Source organism: Lates calcarifer, linkage group LG7_1 (assembly GCF_001640805.2).
Source record: "Lates calcarifer isolate ASB-BC8 linkage group LG7_1, TLL_Latcal_v3, whole genome shotgun sequence".
In the NCBI taxonomy this organism is placed as follows: domain Eukaryota; kingdom Metazoa; phylum Chordata; class Actinopteri; family Centropomidae; genus Lates; species Lates calcarifer.
Window position 1 is genome coordinate 8,741,038 of NC_066839.1, and position 15,582 is coordinate 8,756,619.

The 15,582-nt window shown below is 40.9% G+C and overlaps 1 protein-coding gene and 1 long non-coding RNA gene across 2 annotated transcripts; both read left to right on the top strand.

Moving 5' to 3' along the window:
- Positions 1-1,470: 1,470 nt before the first annotated feature.
- Positions 1,471-3,337, top strand: ripply2 (ripply transcriptional repressor 2). The gene is made up of 3 exons (XM_018695020.2): positions 1,471-2,687; positions 2,784-2,854; positions 2,971-3,337. Exons 1-3 carry the CDS (start codon positions 2,568-2,570, stop codon positions 3,131-3,133), a joined length of 354 nt encoding a protein of 117 aa, XP_018550536.1. The 5' UTR covers positions 1,471-2,567; the 3' UTR covers positions 3,134-3,337.
- A 3,970-nt stretch (positions 3,338-7,307) lies between these two features.
- On the top strand, positions 7,308-9,808 carry LOC108896000 (uncharacterized). The gene is made up of 3 exons (XR_001963057.2): positions 7,308-7,438; positions 9,221-9,330; positions 9,477-9,808. It is a non-coding gene; the product is annotated as an uncharacterized LOC108896000 (long non-coding RNA).
- Positions 9,809-15,582: the final 5,774 nt, after the last annotated feature.

Sequence of the window (15,582 nt, forward strand, 5' to 3'; positions counted from 1 at the left end):
CCTCTCGTATCTTTAGGATCCCTGGTTGTTTTTATTAGTAACCCAGCATGCACCAACGAGCTGCCCCCTGAATTCCAAGAAAAATATCAACATGAACAAAACCTAAAATTACTGCGACCATTGACTCATGGCGTAAGAGTAGGTTTTCCATTCAGTGTCACAAAGTACGACATTGATTTAAGTGCTTCAAATTGCACCGTAGCTTCTCTGCTCCAAAGAGAAGCCTCCCAAAACGAAAAGGGAATGTGACTTATGAATAACAAGTGGCTGAAACCACTCACACACATGGGAAACAGGACAATGAAAATAGAACATGATTGCATACTTGATGGCAATAGGGTGCAAAGTGACACATTAATTGAGGAGGAGGCTTTAAATATGGAATTTGCAGTGATGGCCTGATGAGCATAAATAAAAAGATAAGGCTTTACTGAGGGGATTTCTACAAAATGATTTATTTGTGGTTGTCTGTTGCCATGGAGAGCAATATTTTTTGGAGAGAAGTTTTGAGAGTCTTTGTAAGAGAGAAGTGTAAATGACTTTGGCAAAAAAAGAAAGAGGGAATGTGACTTACAAATAACAAGCTAGAGAAAGAAGGCAAAAGTGGAGCAATAGAGAAGAGAGGGATTATATCAAGAAAATCTATTAAAAGTGGTCTCATAGCATGTGGTGAACTTTTCAGCCAGGCAGGTTCACTGAATGTTTGAAATATGACAGATGTCTCCATATTATTGAGCTGCAGCTTCACTGTAACCCAAACCAAATATTAAAAAGCAGTCAGCAGCTCATCTCTCCCTCTAGTCCTTTGTCACTTATTAATGCATAATAGGGTAAGCCAATAAGGGATAATAGCTTTTTCCTGGATTACCAGCACACTCCATGATGAGTGACCTCAATATTCTGTCCAATTTACATGTGTGTGTGTGTATGTGTGTGTAGTGGTGGTGTGTGATCTCCTGTGGTCTTTTCAGGGAATTTCAATTTTGCTTCATTCAGAGGAAACATCACATTTACTGGCTCTGCTTTTTTTTTTATTTTTCTTTTACTCACTATTTTGACCTATTTTGGCATTCACTATACTATACTGTTTTCACTGCATTAATCCAAGCATACAATATGGACCTTTTTGTTCACCAGTGTAGAAGAAAAAACATAAAACGCTTTTAATATGCTGATGTAATTTTACTATAATGCATGGTAAAAAATCTTTTTATATGTATTGCATGAATGTGCCTGGTTTGTGAACATAATGGTAAAGGTCATGCCTGTGCGAAACTGTTTGAACAGCAAGAAGCATGTAATCCTTGCGTGTGCCATTACAGTTCAAAATGTAGCAAAAGCATGAATGACACAAAAACATAAAAGAAGCCGGCAGCGGAGCGTGGTGAGTCCGTGAGTCCAATTAGCTCCAGAGAAGAAAAAGAGACTAAGAGAGGGACGGAAAGAGCAAAAGAAGGGGGGGTGGGGGGGTCTGTGTGGACCTTATTAGCTCCGAGCTCTGACTGCCTGTTCCCTGGAGAGGAGTGTTGTGATGTGGATGGAGCCAGTGGGCAAAGAAATTCAATGCTGGTCGTTCACGGTTCACCTTTAAACACAGACACTCTCACTGAAGGCCTCCTACCCTTTAACAAGTGATACTTGCAAATGTGGCACCCATTAGCTTTGACTGAACCCAGTTGTGGGAGATGTTCCACTCTTTCCATTATCATTTCATCCCAGCATGTAGCCCCACGCTGCCCCCTACTGGCCCTTGTTTAAAAGCACTTGTTTAAGTGAATGAGGGGGACTGAGTCAGTAGATTACAGAAGACATTCAAAAACGTGGAGCTCCAATAAAAGTTGCATAACACAGTATTACTGTATTTCCCTTATGGCAGTGTGATGCGTTCAAGGTTTGCATCTGCTGAGGTGTGGCTGTTAACCCACCCACCCCAACCCCTGCTGTTGTATGTATTAAGGGGCTGACGCGTGTCAACCCTCCCCACGCAGCACGAGCCTCCTTCCATCAACCCCTCAGCAGGCAATGACAGTAGGGCACGTGTTTCTTCACACCTCACACCCAAATGGCCACAGAGACAGAGATACTGAAAGGTGAAGGGGTTGAAGAGTTCAACTTATTAATGTAATCAATCAGACTGTGCCATTACTCGATCCATTACTCTTAAACCTAATTACAGTCGTGTCACCCGGTTGGCCCATTAGACTAAATGATACCTGTACATACGCTCAAACCCTTCACATGAGAGACAGTGGATGCAGGAAGCAGGTATCACATTCTAATCAAATATGCAGTAATCTAAGAAAAATGTCTCAAACAGGTCAATCTCTCATCTTTTTTAAAAAAAAATCTACACTCAAAATTAAAACAGAAAGTGGCCAAATGTTCGGAGTTTGCCGAAGTGTGACTTCACACCTCACCATCGTGGCGCATGGAAACACTTGGAGACGCGTCAAAAGCGCAATTTGGCACCGCGGCTGCCTCGGGCCCCCCTGATAAATAGGAGGTTCCTGCTTTCAGTCTCACATCCTCTGGGGACTTTACGCAGGACTGACAACTTACAAGGAGCCATGGAGACTTTCGCCGCCAACAGTGGATTAACTTCTGCTTTTTCTGGAGACAATGTTACCCAGCAGTCCAACTGGTGGAGACCGTGGACTGGAAAGGATCAGAGAACTGACGCACATAAGGTGAGTTTGGTTAACTTTAAGTCTGGAAGTCCTCAAATTCAAACGTACGCTGTTTCATGGGTAAAAAAAAAAGTCTAACTTTATTTTAACTTTCAGACTCATTCCATGCATGGAGACCTCTCTGATGCACAGTGCCCCAAAACTCCTCAGGTCGTTCACCCAGTGAAGTAAGTGGAGTTTTCTTGCTTTCTTTACCACCATTTCTAATGTAGTGTAATGTAATGTAGTGTTCCTTTGTAAAGTACATCTTACTCATTCATTCATTTTTCTTTCTTTTATGAAGGTTGTACTGGCCTAAATCGAGATGCTTCGATTATCTGTACCAGGACGCAGAAATGCTCCTGCGCAACTATCCGGTCCAAGCGACCATCTGCCCTTACGAGGACTCCAGCAGCGACGAAGACAGCGATGATGAAGAGGAGGAAGTGGAGAAGGAGCTGAACTAAACCTCACCCTTCGAAGCCTTTAAAGACAAAAAGTTTCCTAATGTGATAATATATATTTCTCCTAATTTATTCCTGTAAATATGTGTAAATAGATCATTTTTCATTTCTATACCAAAGTGAGAATGTAAATCCTTAAGTTATTCCTTTAACGTTTCTACCTCTTTTGTATTTTGTTGAGCATTGCAATAAAATGCATGAAATGGGCGTCGTTGTCTTGGGCTTATTTTTGTGTTTATACTGAGATTGGTGCCTGTGGGTTTATCTTGTAGCCTGATGTCGAATTCAAAGCAGTAGTTTGAGGAAATATGTGAAATGAAGTTCCAAGCTGCAGGCAGGGTTCACTGACCCAGAGGAAATTAGGTTTTCGAGTAAAGAGGAGTCTTCTCCGGTTTAAAATGACTCTTTGAAAGTCTGTGCAAAGACGTCAGACTTTTGGTTTACTTTGAGTGAGAGCACATGATGTGTCTCTCTATTATTCACCTCTCCTGCATAAACACTAATGCAGTTTCCCTCATAGTTATTACTTGCAGCAATCACACATTATGAGGACGTTCGATTGGATTTTCTGGCCTTAGTGTATTTAACATTTTAAAGTTTCTAACCTCTGCTGCATCTGACACATCAGCCTGCCTGAACAGCTCTTTTCCCATGGATAAGTGCAAGGTGGTAAACTCACCATTTCCTGCGCAGTGACGCCTGAAGTGCGGAAACTGCGTGACACGTGAGAGGTGCCAACGGCGTCAGCAGAGTCCATAAAGATCTGAACTGAGATAGTCAGAGGGAAAACGTTTGTGGCCCCTTCAGTGACTCAACCTGGTTTAATCAGTTATAATTTTAGTTCACGTGATTTCGACTTGACAGATTTTCTTTAAACGCACCAGGAGGTCACGCTCTATGGATCTGCCACCAGAGGATTTATGTCAATCTGCACAGTGTCCTCTGTCTCCTGCAATAAAACATGAGTGGATGGATGAACAGTTCCATAACAAGACATAAATAATTGACAGAATGCACAGTTCACTTGAAGTTTTGCAAATTCAACCATACAATAAAAACAAATCAGCCTAAGCATAAACCAAACAAGACTTTAGCATTAACCCAGTACAAGGTCCTGGAGAAAAAGTAAAGTGTTGGCCTCCTATTGACCCCTTCATCCTCCTCCCTGTGAATTATGTACTGTCTACCACCACCTCTAAACACACATTAAGTGTTCACAACTGACTACAAATGACAATGACAATATTGTCAATGACAATATTTCATTAGATCCAGTAAGTCACCACTACTACCTGTGTCCCCAATGGTTTGCTGGTTGGTTTAAAAACAGTTGATGAAGATATTTACAGTTATTTAAATGACAACAAACTAAATGACTCACAATGAACCTGATGCTGGAGCCCCTGTGCATCTACAGTCCTGGGTCAGTTACCCGCTTTGACTGATGCAATGCAGCCTTGGCAGTAACAAGCCTTTACTGCAGTGCTGCAGTATGAATGAAGTTTGCAATATAGAAGGAAGGTAGGATAGGAAGTCAGTGACTCATGGGAGTAAAGTAGTTTTATTGTTTTACAGTGATAACGCGGCTGCAGGTTTAAGGTGATTTCTGTTGGTAGTTGTTCTGACATATTTGGATTTTAACAGACAAACAATTGTCTATGATTTGTCATTTTAAACAGATCGTAGGAGTCTTGGCTTCAGATTGACTCTTGACTGCAGATTGACGCTGCATATTTTTTTTGGTAAGCACGGTGTGTGCATAGGGAGCACGGAATCAATAGAAACAAAGAATAATATGCTGTTTATAGGTTAGTGCAAGGCACAACTTTGCAAATGCTGCACAGGCTTTTTTTTCTTCAGAAGAAAAAAAATAGCTTGAATTGTTTAAATATCTGTGTATTCTGCATTTCTTACTTAATGACTTGAACTCTTCAACTCACCCCGGTGCCAACCCTCCGAGCTCTTCCATGGGAACCCTTGGGATCACCTTTAAGTGTTTTGCAGGGTGTAAACTTTGCACACCTTCATCATGGGAGACACTGTGGCCTCTGGCTGCAAAAAGGGTAACACACTGCTACTGAACTAGTGACCTCCACTGGACAGACTGCTTATCACGATTATTTTAATAGACAGATCATAGACATACTATTGTCTATGATCCCTTGACTACAGATTGACTCTTTGCATATTTCACTTGAGCAGAATGCCTGCATAGGAGGCATTAAATCAGTGAGCACAGAAGGCTATGATGCTATATATAGTTCAGTGTGCAGCACAACTTTAAAAGTGCTGTGCAGGCTTTTTTTCTGCATAAAAAATTCGTAAAATCAGTATTGTTTAAATATCTGTGTATTTTTTATTTCTTATTTAATGACTTGAACTCTTCAACTCATCCTGGTGCCAACCTCCTGAGCTCATCTGTGGGAACCCTTGGGACTATCTTTAGGTGTTTTGCAGGGTGTAAACTTTGCACACCTTTGTGATGGGAGACACTCTGCCCTCTGGCTGCAGCAGGGGCAGCGCACTGCTACTGAACTAGTGACCTCCACTGGACAGACTGCTTCTTAAGATTGTTTTAATAAACGGAGACTCTCACACACATTAATGAAAAAGCCTCAGATGAGTGAAGTTAACAAATGTCGCTGGGATCAAGGTTGCAGAGGCGTAAAGCAACAATAAAAGTTACTGTGAATACTTCCTGGAGCAAGTGATTGAAAGTCTGGCTTACAATCACCCATAAATAGTATTTTGAGCATCAAAATAACATTTACTGCCTGTGTGCAGCCCTGATATCATGAGTTGTAATGAAGTGATGAAGCTCTGATAACCTCTTTAACCCTGGCCTGGATTTTCCCAGGGTTGGGTGTCAGAGCTGGTGGAGTGTCACTTACTTGGGTGTGAAATTTGCTCACCTCCAGAGTTAAATATAAAACCAGGGTCTGATGCCCAGTGTGATGAACTTCTAACCTTTACTGCACAAAGTTTAGGTCAAGTGAAGTATAAACCTGGCACAGCTGACTTGGATCTTTTATATTGGCATAAAATATCTACGTGTTTCAAATCAAATGGTGTTGGTAGGGGTTACACATACAGATGTGTGTGTGTGTGTGTGTGTGTGTGGTGGTGTGTGGTGGTGTGTGTGTGTGTGTGTGAAAGATTGCACTGAAATCCTGCACTCAAAAGGAGAATAATGTTGGAAAAAATGATACGGCATCACAAAACAGTTTTTACTGTGCAGTTTCCTCCTGTGAGTGTGTGTTTGAACGTGCATAAGGAAAAGTGTAATCAGAAAGATACATATACTACACGTGAAAAATTAACAATATGTAAGACATTTCGTGATTTTGGACATTACATACTGTCCTCACCCAGCATGACATTGTGAACCTCTGTGAACTTTGCACACTTTTCAACTTCTCAGACACATGCTGCCCTTTCCCAGGAGCTAGTGTGAATTCGGGTGTGAGGAGTGCACACCTTTAGAGGTGGACAGGCTTCACTCCCAAGTTTGACCTCTGTGGTCACATGTGTCACCACTGCCATGCTCCCTCTCTTCACCTCCAGTCTTACACCAGCCTCTAATGATAAGTTGCAGCCAGTTCTTGATATAAAGTTAAAGAGATGAATCAGTTTCCTCCTGTTTCAGTGTTACGGTTATTTAAGATTTACCATCCTCTTCAAAGTTATTATTTTCTATGCAGTTGTCTTAGATGAACATAGTTTGGTGCAAATTCCACAAAAATTGGGCGTTCAGTATCATGCAATAATTCTGTCCCTGAGCCTGTTACTTTTTGTGATTTTTAATTCTATAATGAACACTCTGTTGGAGAATGTGGCGGCTGACATGCCCCTGTGAACTTTGACTGAGCCTGCGTGGTGTGATCACAGACACCAGAAGAGGTGACAAAGTGTGACTCACCCAGGGCTGAGGCTGAGGCTGAACCCCTTCCACCGCCTTCCCACAGTCACACCTCTGCTCGTCACTGACGCACAGAGAGCTCACTCTCCTGTCAGAACACTTTTGATAGCAGATAGTTTATTCAGGTTACTCACAAGTATTGTCATATCAGATGTAGTTACACTGGGAGCCCAAAGGGGGCACTGTGCTTCTGCTTAGGTACAAGTTAGTTTTTAAAAAGTGCTTGGTGACAGGAAGTGCTGTTTTGTTTGTAGTAGAGAAATGTGCCAAGAACATGACACCTACACCTGCCCTCTCTGTCTTAGGTGTTTATGTCATCTTACTTCTGTTCATGTTAAAGTATGAGTTTAGAGAGTGATTTACAAGCGCTGATGGATGATGTTGTAACAGTAAGTACTGCTTTTCTCCATGTTTAATTTGAATGATAATCACTATGGATACTGTGGAAGATTTTTTTGTGTATTATTTCAAGTGACTGACATATTGGTGCCTATGAGAGTAGCAGTGATGTTAAATATTAAATGTAGCGTAGCTGTCTGAAACATGCAACTTGTTTGGTGGTGTTAGTAGTGTGAGTACACTGGTGTCACATAACCCTCCCTACCTCAACATGCAGCTGACTGTATAAGAGCCAGTTGATGTTTATTCATGGTTGAACCAGCATGATTTAATTTTTCTTCTTATTTACACTTAAAAACAGTTGAATCCTGACAGGGCCCACATCAACTTCAGGCAGTACAATGAGTACATTTGACCAACAGATGGGGCAAGATAGCCAAGAGTGATTGTTCAGCTGACTTTAGTGCCTGTGGTGCAACTTTGCTAAACTTCCACCTGGGGGCTGTGTTGCACTTGTGCTGTAACCACGATATAGAAAATTCAGACTCCACATAAATAATAGACCAATGGGTTTTCAGAGGATTCTGCATGTTACTTTTTTCAAATGAATAAAGAATAGGCCCTATTAGATATTAGACTACATAAAATGTGTTTATTCTATGTTGCAATATGCATAAAAGACTCTAATCCCACTAATGGGCAAAATGCTGTGTTACAAAATTGTTTAATAAAAGAAGTCTGTGACTTTTACAGTAGTTTCCATTACCATAAGAAAATGCAATTTAAATTTATTTCAGATTATAGCTTTAGAAGAAATTACATGCAAAAATTACATATGAATAATAATCCCATTGTGAAATACTGGACCAAAATTAGTCATTTTATGCTGCTTAGATCAAATATGTGGTTGTATCTATAGGTTTCAACATTAATTGCCCTTTAACATTGTCTTAATTGTGACTTATTAGAAAGCAAAGATGCAACAGATTTTATCTGAATCACAATGGACTTTAATGATAAACTATATAATATGAATACAAAATACAGTTTTTTATTTATCTATCCAAATTTTATAACTTAAAACATACCACTTTCTATTAATTTCATTAGTCTATATTTATGTTATGTTTATTTTCTATTTTGTTATATCTTGTTTTTTGAATTCAAAATTTTTGTTTATTTATATAGCAGATTTCCTGTCTTATATTGTTGTAATTATTTTTAATGTGGATCCTGGAACCACAAGAAACACTTCTATACATACTTGATGTATACAAATCCTATCACAGCACTAAACATATTCAGCACCTGTCATTCATGCATCTCTCCCAAGAATGTGATGCACAAATGGCAAACAGGTGTGATTTTAAAGAGTATGTCTAGACCTGCTCTATATGAAAGTGCTTGAGATGACTGTTGTTGTGATATGCGCTATATAAATAAAATTGAATTGAATTGAATTGAAAATTAAGACAGAAATGAAATGGACAAGAAGCATAAATCTGTCAGTGGAGTGAACCCCTTCATGCATGTTTCTCTGTCGAGCAAGAGAAACCACAGAGCTGCTCTGGCTCCTCTCAGCACATAAACATTCTGGCTCACGCTGCTGTCTAAGAGATATAGCTGTTGTGCTTTTCTGCTCCTTGTTATCTCACCCTCCACTTAAATAGTTAGTTTGGTCTCCTCTCTCTGCGATGTGTGCAGTGGAGATAATTACAATTTCAGCAACGTTTGCCAGGTGATTACCTCATAATCCCCTATTTCATTTGATAAGTCACGCATTGATTTAACTCAGAGTTGGACCTAATGGAGTATCTTTTCCACCGCCACAGTGATTTGTATGCTGGGGCGAAAGGACAACGGTGGATTGGAGGCAGAAAAACAGTCACTCGCCATTCCTGTTCACTCAGTCGCCGGTGAAAGATGAGCAATGAGAAGGCAGGTTTAATCACAGCAACCCGAACACAAACAGTAAATCATTGCAGCGGCTGATACAGTAATGTGTGGTGGTGCTGGAGGCGGTTGGAATAGTCCCTCTCACATAAAACCTCCCTGTTTCTTTTTTATATTCTCCCTTCTTTCAGGCAGGGAGGGGGATGGAGTGATGGAAACGGTAGATGAGAGATAAGAAGAGCGAAGGGAAGAGAGACCTGCTTGGTATTCACCTGTCTCTCCGGATCAATAAAGGTAATTTGGGCTGATTCCTCCCCGTAGGCCTCTTAGCAGACAGAAGGGGAGAGGGGTCAGCCACTGCTGAGCTGCGGGGAGCTGGAATAACTTAGAAACACACTCTGCAAATTACTGCCCCTGTTTGAGAATCTCTCATTCAGCTATGCCTCTGCCTTGATAAGAGATACAGTGTGATGCAGAGTCCTCACACAAATATGACTGGAACTAGGAAACAGTACACAGCCCTGTAGCACTGAATAGTAGATACCTATGTTTGTATGACATGAGTTTTACTGGTATTAATATATGTATGGTGGCTTCCTTATAACTTTTCCGACCTCTCCCAGAAAATGAGCCCAGCCTTTACCTTTATCCTAACCTTAACCCTAAGCAGGAAAAAAACAGAGGGAAACCAAAAGTTTTTCGTCATGACTATCAGTTTTCACATTCGTGGCTTTGTGAAAGATGTGGTAGCTACCAAACAGTTCAAAGAAGGGTTATGTATGATACCCATGAAGAAGACAATTTTTGGGAGGTGGGAGCTGGGTGTTCAGATTCACAGGTCAGGCCTCATAAATTACCATGGAAACAGGAGTGTCAGGTTGAATGAGAAATCCCTCTTGCAATGTGCACGCATTCACATTCATAGTTTTTTTTTTTTTAATTACATCTCATCTGTTCTCATTCTGTTGCTTTTAGAATTAATTGTAAACTTGTACAGATTCGTTTTCATGCAATTTTTTTTTCACATTCCTGATCACAACCTCAGCCTTTCAGTCTCCTGGGGCTGCACCGGTCGGTTATAGGCATGGAGGATGCCGTCCGTCATGTGGGGTCACCAGTCTGGGGAGGAATGCTCCATGTCAGGGGTGTCAGTGGTGGAAAAGGGGGTGTCCCAAGGGAGACAAAAACCCACAGTGAGTGAACCTCACCTATGGCCTGTCACTGCTGCTTCTCCTGGTCATGTTGTGTATTTCATGAAAGTACACAGGTGTGTCCCGCACCTGCACGTACATGTTAACACACTTGTGTTTCCTGTTTATATCGTATCATCGTATATAAGCTTGTGCGCCCTTGTGTTGTGCTCACATGTGACGGAGCACGCTTTTATGCTCATACATCCTCTTTTTTTCACACTGCTTCTTGTTGACTACAGATCAGAGCAAAAAGGTTTTTATTGTAGCTGACTGCAGAAGAACAGAGGTGAAACGGGTGTTGTTTGTGCAGGTTATGGCAGAGCAGGACCTTAATTGAAGAGAAAGATGGGGGTCCACATATCATTCCTGTGTTCCAAAAAAAGTTAAACTAAAGTTAAACTAAATGCGGTCCTGTATCCTGGAAAACTGTCTGCAGAGATGCAATGTGATACAGTTTGGCCTTTAATACAATGCATCAGACATTAAAGTAGCAGGACTGAGTGAACAGGAAAATTATTTAAACCAAAAAAGCTAATGAATCTGTTGACATTCACAAACTTTTTTGATGTTACATTATAAAAATAGCTAATTAAATCTAAATTCTCTGAAATAATACTAAAAGAATTCAGAAGATGAGTTCTGGGGAGTTTTGTTTGCTGCCAACATTGATACTGGCTATATACTGAGAAATGTGTAGATATACTGTGTTTTCAGGTGATGTAAGCAAGTTAAGTGTTGAGGTTTTTGTTTGAATCATGCATCAAAGATTACAATTCTGTTATGAAGCCTGTGGTGCAATGGCTACGTACGACTTTACTGTCTTTAATTAATTAATTCAATTAATCAGATACAGGATGCTGGTGGATTAAATTCTGTTGGGCTCTGAGTATGAGCGGTGAAAGGTATGAGAAGCAATGTACCCCTAGGAGCTGGAAGCTCATGTACAGAAAACAAAGTCTATCAGTTGCTTGACTGGAACTTAACTGAAACACGGCCAAATGGTGTAAAATCCTCCAGAAGTGGTGTTGCTGTAACAAACACACCAAACTCTGTTTGTAATTCTTGATATTTTAAAAGTTCAAGATCGTACCTGGACAACCATTACATAGTGCAAGAACAGGTGTTTGGGGCATGGAGTGGAAATGACAGGTAGGGAGCATTTTCCCTATTAGAAGGCAGTGAGCTGTTATTATATACAGTGAAACAGTCACATGATGTTTCTGTAATATGATATTGTTGTCAGAATTTAAAAATGACTCATTTTCAGTATGCAATCTCTGTGCAGGTTGATGTTATACAGTCTCAAGAAAAATTCATTGTCACCATAATATGAAGGATGAAAATGATGAGAGTTTTATATACATGTCTTTGACTGAAGTGTAATTCTACAATAAGAGCCCTGCTAAAACATCAAGTGTCTTGCATAAATGTGATTAATAGTCTACTTTTGCTTTCCACCCCCTACTATCAAACTTCCATTATCTTTCAACCATCATTAATTGTTTCTTGAGGAAGCACATATTGATAGTCCAACATGTGCTGAACTGTTTGAGGCCGACTTAGCTGACAAGTCATTTCCATTCTAGTACCCTGACCTAATCACCATATCTTATTATCATTCACATGAAAACACTAATTACAAAGGCAGGGTGAACCTGATTTATGCTAATAGAAACGTGAATATGCGACGGATGCATTAATCTAGACTATAGGACCCTGCGCTGGTGTTAACTGTGATTAGCATGTGATTACCATAGCATGGGTTATATCTACTGGAAGCCCTGCTTCTGATGGGCTCGTGAAAATCTCTCTACTCACTGGCAGGGAATGAGACTGTGACTCTCCACAGCATGAGGAAATAACGTTAATAATAGAAAATGAACAATTCTGATTGTTTTCCTCTAAACAAAAATATGTAATTAGCAGGCAGCCAATTTTAACACTTTCTGTTTAAGAATGATTGTAGTAGCTAGAGTTTTTTTTTCACAGGTGATTAAGAGGATTAGAATAGAAAGTGGAGTTAGATTACCAGAGAAATATGTGAAAGGGTCAGCTCTCCTAAATTGCATGAAGAAAAAAACGTGGGTTTTATTCAGTCTGGTTTTGAGAGATCTGTTTCTGAGGTTTCTGCCTCCACCCAAAACCAGTGGATATGAGTGAAATCTTTGCAGGGTTCTCGCAGCATTGATAAGTAACTTTTTTTTTTAAAAACAGCCGCAGAATCTTTTTTCAGTGTCCCTACTTCTCTATTTCTCTTGTTGTCAACAAATCCAATGAATAGACCAAAACCAGCAAACAGTGTGTTAGGCTCTCTCAGTATCTCAACACTTCCCTACTCTGTCTGTGGTGCTCAGCCAAATGCATATATACTTAAAAAATGAGTCACAAATATATATTTTCACATTTTAAAGAAGTTAAATAAATTCCTGAAAACAGCTGGACACTGTAGATTTTAGCCAACATCATTCAAACAGGAGAAAATAGTGCCTTTGTTGGGGACTGTTTTCAGTGGCGGATTAATACACATTTGGTGCACTGGTGAGTATTTATGGGGACAGCAGGGCAGTGTACGCAGGACTGACTTAAAAACCACAGGGCCTGTGTTTATTTTCAACAAAAGTTATTCAAACTGGGGTAATTAGAGTATTTGAAAGGGGACTCTATTCAGTGGACTTGTTAGATACAGATTTTTTAAGGACAGTGGGACAACAAGTAAATATTCATGGCAAGTAAAGAACATGGCACAGTGTGGCTCACTGATGAATTTTTAATAGTTTTTGAACAGTGGAGGTCTATGGCAGACCAACATGTAGTGCTACACAGGCAATACTTTTTGGTTTTTGGCCTTTTAGTGGGATTTGTTTGACAACAAGCGAACCATGGAACATCATCAGATCATTCTTTATTTTGAGATATAATTGAGATGAATGGTTACACTCAAAATGCCATGTAAGTAAATAGCACATCACTCCACAGTATGTGATTATATGATGCTGTATCATTACGTTTTATGAAAAGCATTTGAGTTCCAAAAACCAGGCGTGTGGATGTGTTGAACACAACACTTCCTTTTGCGGAGTGCAGGTGTCTCCCAGTGGTAGTCCCCTTCACCATCTGTTCCTGTGGCCGGACCTCCTCCATGCGGCTTCCAGCAGACAGGCGGACAGGAGGATGCGTTTGTTTTGGGAGAGCACAAAGAGAGGGGGCCCATCCTTCTATCCCTGCCTTTATCCCTCCATTGAGTGGACCCAGGCGTGGCCCTCTCTCTTACTCTCTCTCTCTCTCTCTCTCTGCGTCCCCCCTGGCTTGTGCCTGCCTGGATGGCTGGTCTGACTTCTAAGGCTGGGGGGCTAGCAGCGCCCGGCGCCCTGCACATGGCACTCCAGCAGAATGAGCCTATTGACGAGGCAACAGATTGGCTTTGAGTGTACCTGATGGTTACCCCCCCCCCCTTCTCTTTCGCTCTCTCTTTCAACCAACCAAATACAATCCCTGCGTCTCCATCTTTCTAATACAAATTGCCAGTGTGTAGTGGATTTAAGAGAGTGGCAGAAGCCATTGTTGGGTAATCTGTATCAAAAAGGAGAGGTGATGTTGAGTGTGGTCCTTTTCTTAGTCAGGATTAGGCTCGGGTTTTCTCTGTTAGCCCTCTTTCGGTGATAGTGTTTGGCTTTAGCAGCAGCTTGGCAGAGATGGAACAACTCTGTGACGGCTACTGAACCAGCTAGCAGGTTGACAACAAGTGTGAGAGAGTGTGCACATGATGTGTGTGTGTGTGTGTGTGTGTGTAGGGGGGGAGCTTATATGAGGGTGGATTCGTCATTAGCCGAGCAGAGGGTCATCTGGCTTTAATAGGTGTTCTCAGGTGTTGGTTCTGATGTCTGCAGAAATGGTGTTGTTTGCTGTTGGGAATCAGATCCTGGCTCTCCCCTTCCCCCTCCACCGTCCCCCTGCCCCTGCTCCGGTCCCTCTGCACCCCAGCTAATACCAGGCTCATTACACCGCTATCGATCGGCCCTCGCTTCACACCAAAGGGCAAAGAAGTCTCCTCTCTCTCCCTCCCTTTCTCTTCTCTCTTTTGTCATCCTTTTCTCCTCTTATACCCTTTTATAATCTGCTCTCTTTTCTCCGTGCCCTTTTCCCTCTGCCGACATCTTCCGTCGCTGATACTTCCTCTCTGGCAATTATGTTTCTGTCCAGAGAGATGAACATTTAAAGAGGCTAAGGGTGCATGGGTGAAAGCCACAACATAGTAGTTAAGCACTGGCTGAATATGAGGAAATATCTGCATTGGAAAAAAGGCACTTTTTCTTTACAGCACATGTCATGTTTTGTGCTAGGAGCTAGTGTGCAGCAATGCAGCGAAGATGATTTTAGACAGATACTGAGAGAAGAACACTCAAGGACTCTCACTCACCCCCTCCCTTGCTCTCCAACCCCTTCTATCTCTGTGCCTTTTTTTTTTTTTGCTTCTTTGTCTCCTTTTTTTTTCTTTATCTTGTGAGAGAGATTTGGTGTCTTGTAAAATAACACCCAATTTATTATCCAAATCTCTGTAGAAGTATGCAGCCCTGTGTGGGCTGAAGTGTAAACACTGTGAGGTGGCTTTGAAGGAAGAGGAAAAGACAAGTCTTGAATTACAACACTTTCTGGTGTAACGTGTTAGCGTAGTGAATCGCATCAGACAACAGGTTTGTTTGCATGCACACAGATGTATTACATTTGCACATGCTAAGAGTAAAAAGCAGAAGTTGATAAGGGGAATGAGGGTATTTGGGATTTGTTGCTCATGGGGTTCTTGGATGAATAGTAGGTAGAGGACCACCACCTGAGTTAACAGTTTTCTTCAAACTTTCAGTCTTTAAGCTGCTGCAGTTTCACTTGTAAAGATGAATGATGTAAATGTGAATCCTACACAAGTTAAAAAACACTTTTGGTGCTTTACCTAATCATGTTAAATCTTAATTCTTATCATTTTAAGGCAGTTTAAGGCTGATATCGATGAAATCAAACTTTTTTTTTTGATTGAATACCTTGATATTGATTATGTACTGCATTGTAGTGTTATTTCATTTGTTTACCAGATTTCAGAGAAATATTTATCTTAA

Excerpts from the sequence above, each read along its gene's own strand:
- ripply2 (XM_018695020.2), top strand. The coding sequence starts at position 2,568 with ATGGAGACTTTCGCCGCCAACAGTGGATTAACTTCTGCTTTTTCTGGA. Across the intron at positions 2,688-2,783 it reads AGAGAACTGACGCACATAAG|ACTCATTCCATGCATGGAGA; the intron begins GTGAGTTTGGTT and ends TTTAACTTTCAG. Across the intron at positions 2,855-2,970 it reads CAGGTCGTTCACCCAGTGAA|GTTGTACTGGCCTAAATCGA; the intron begins GTAAGTGGAGTT and ends TCTTTTATGAAG.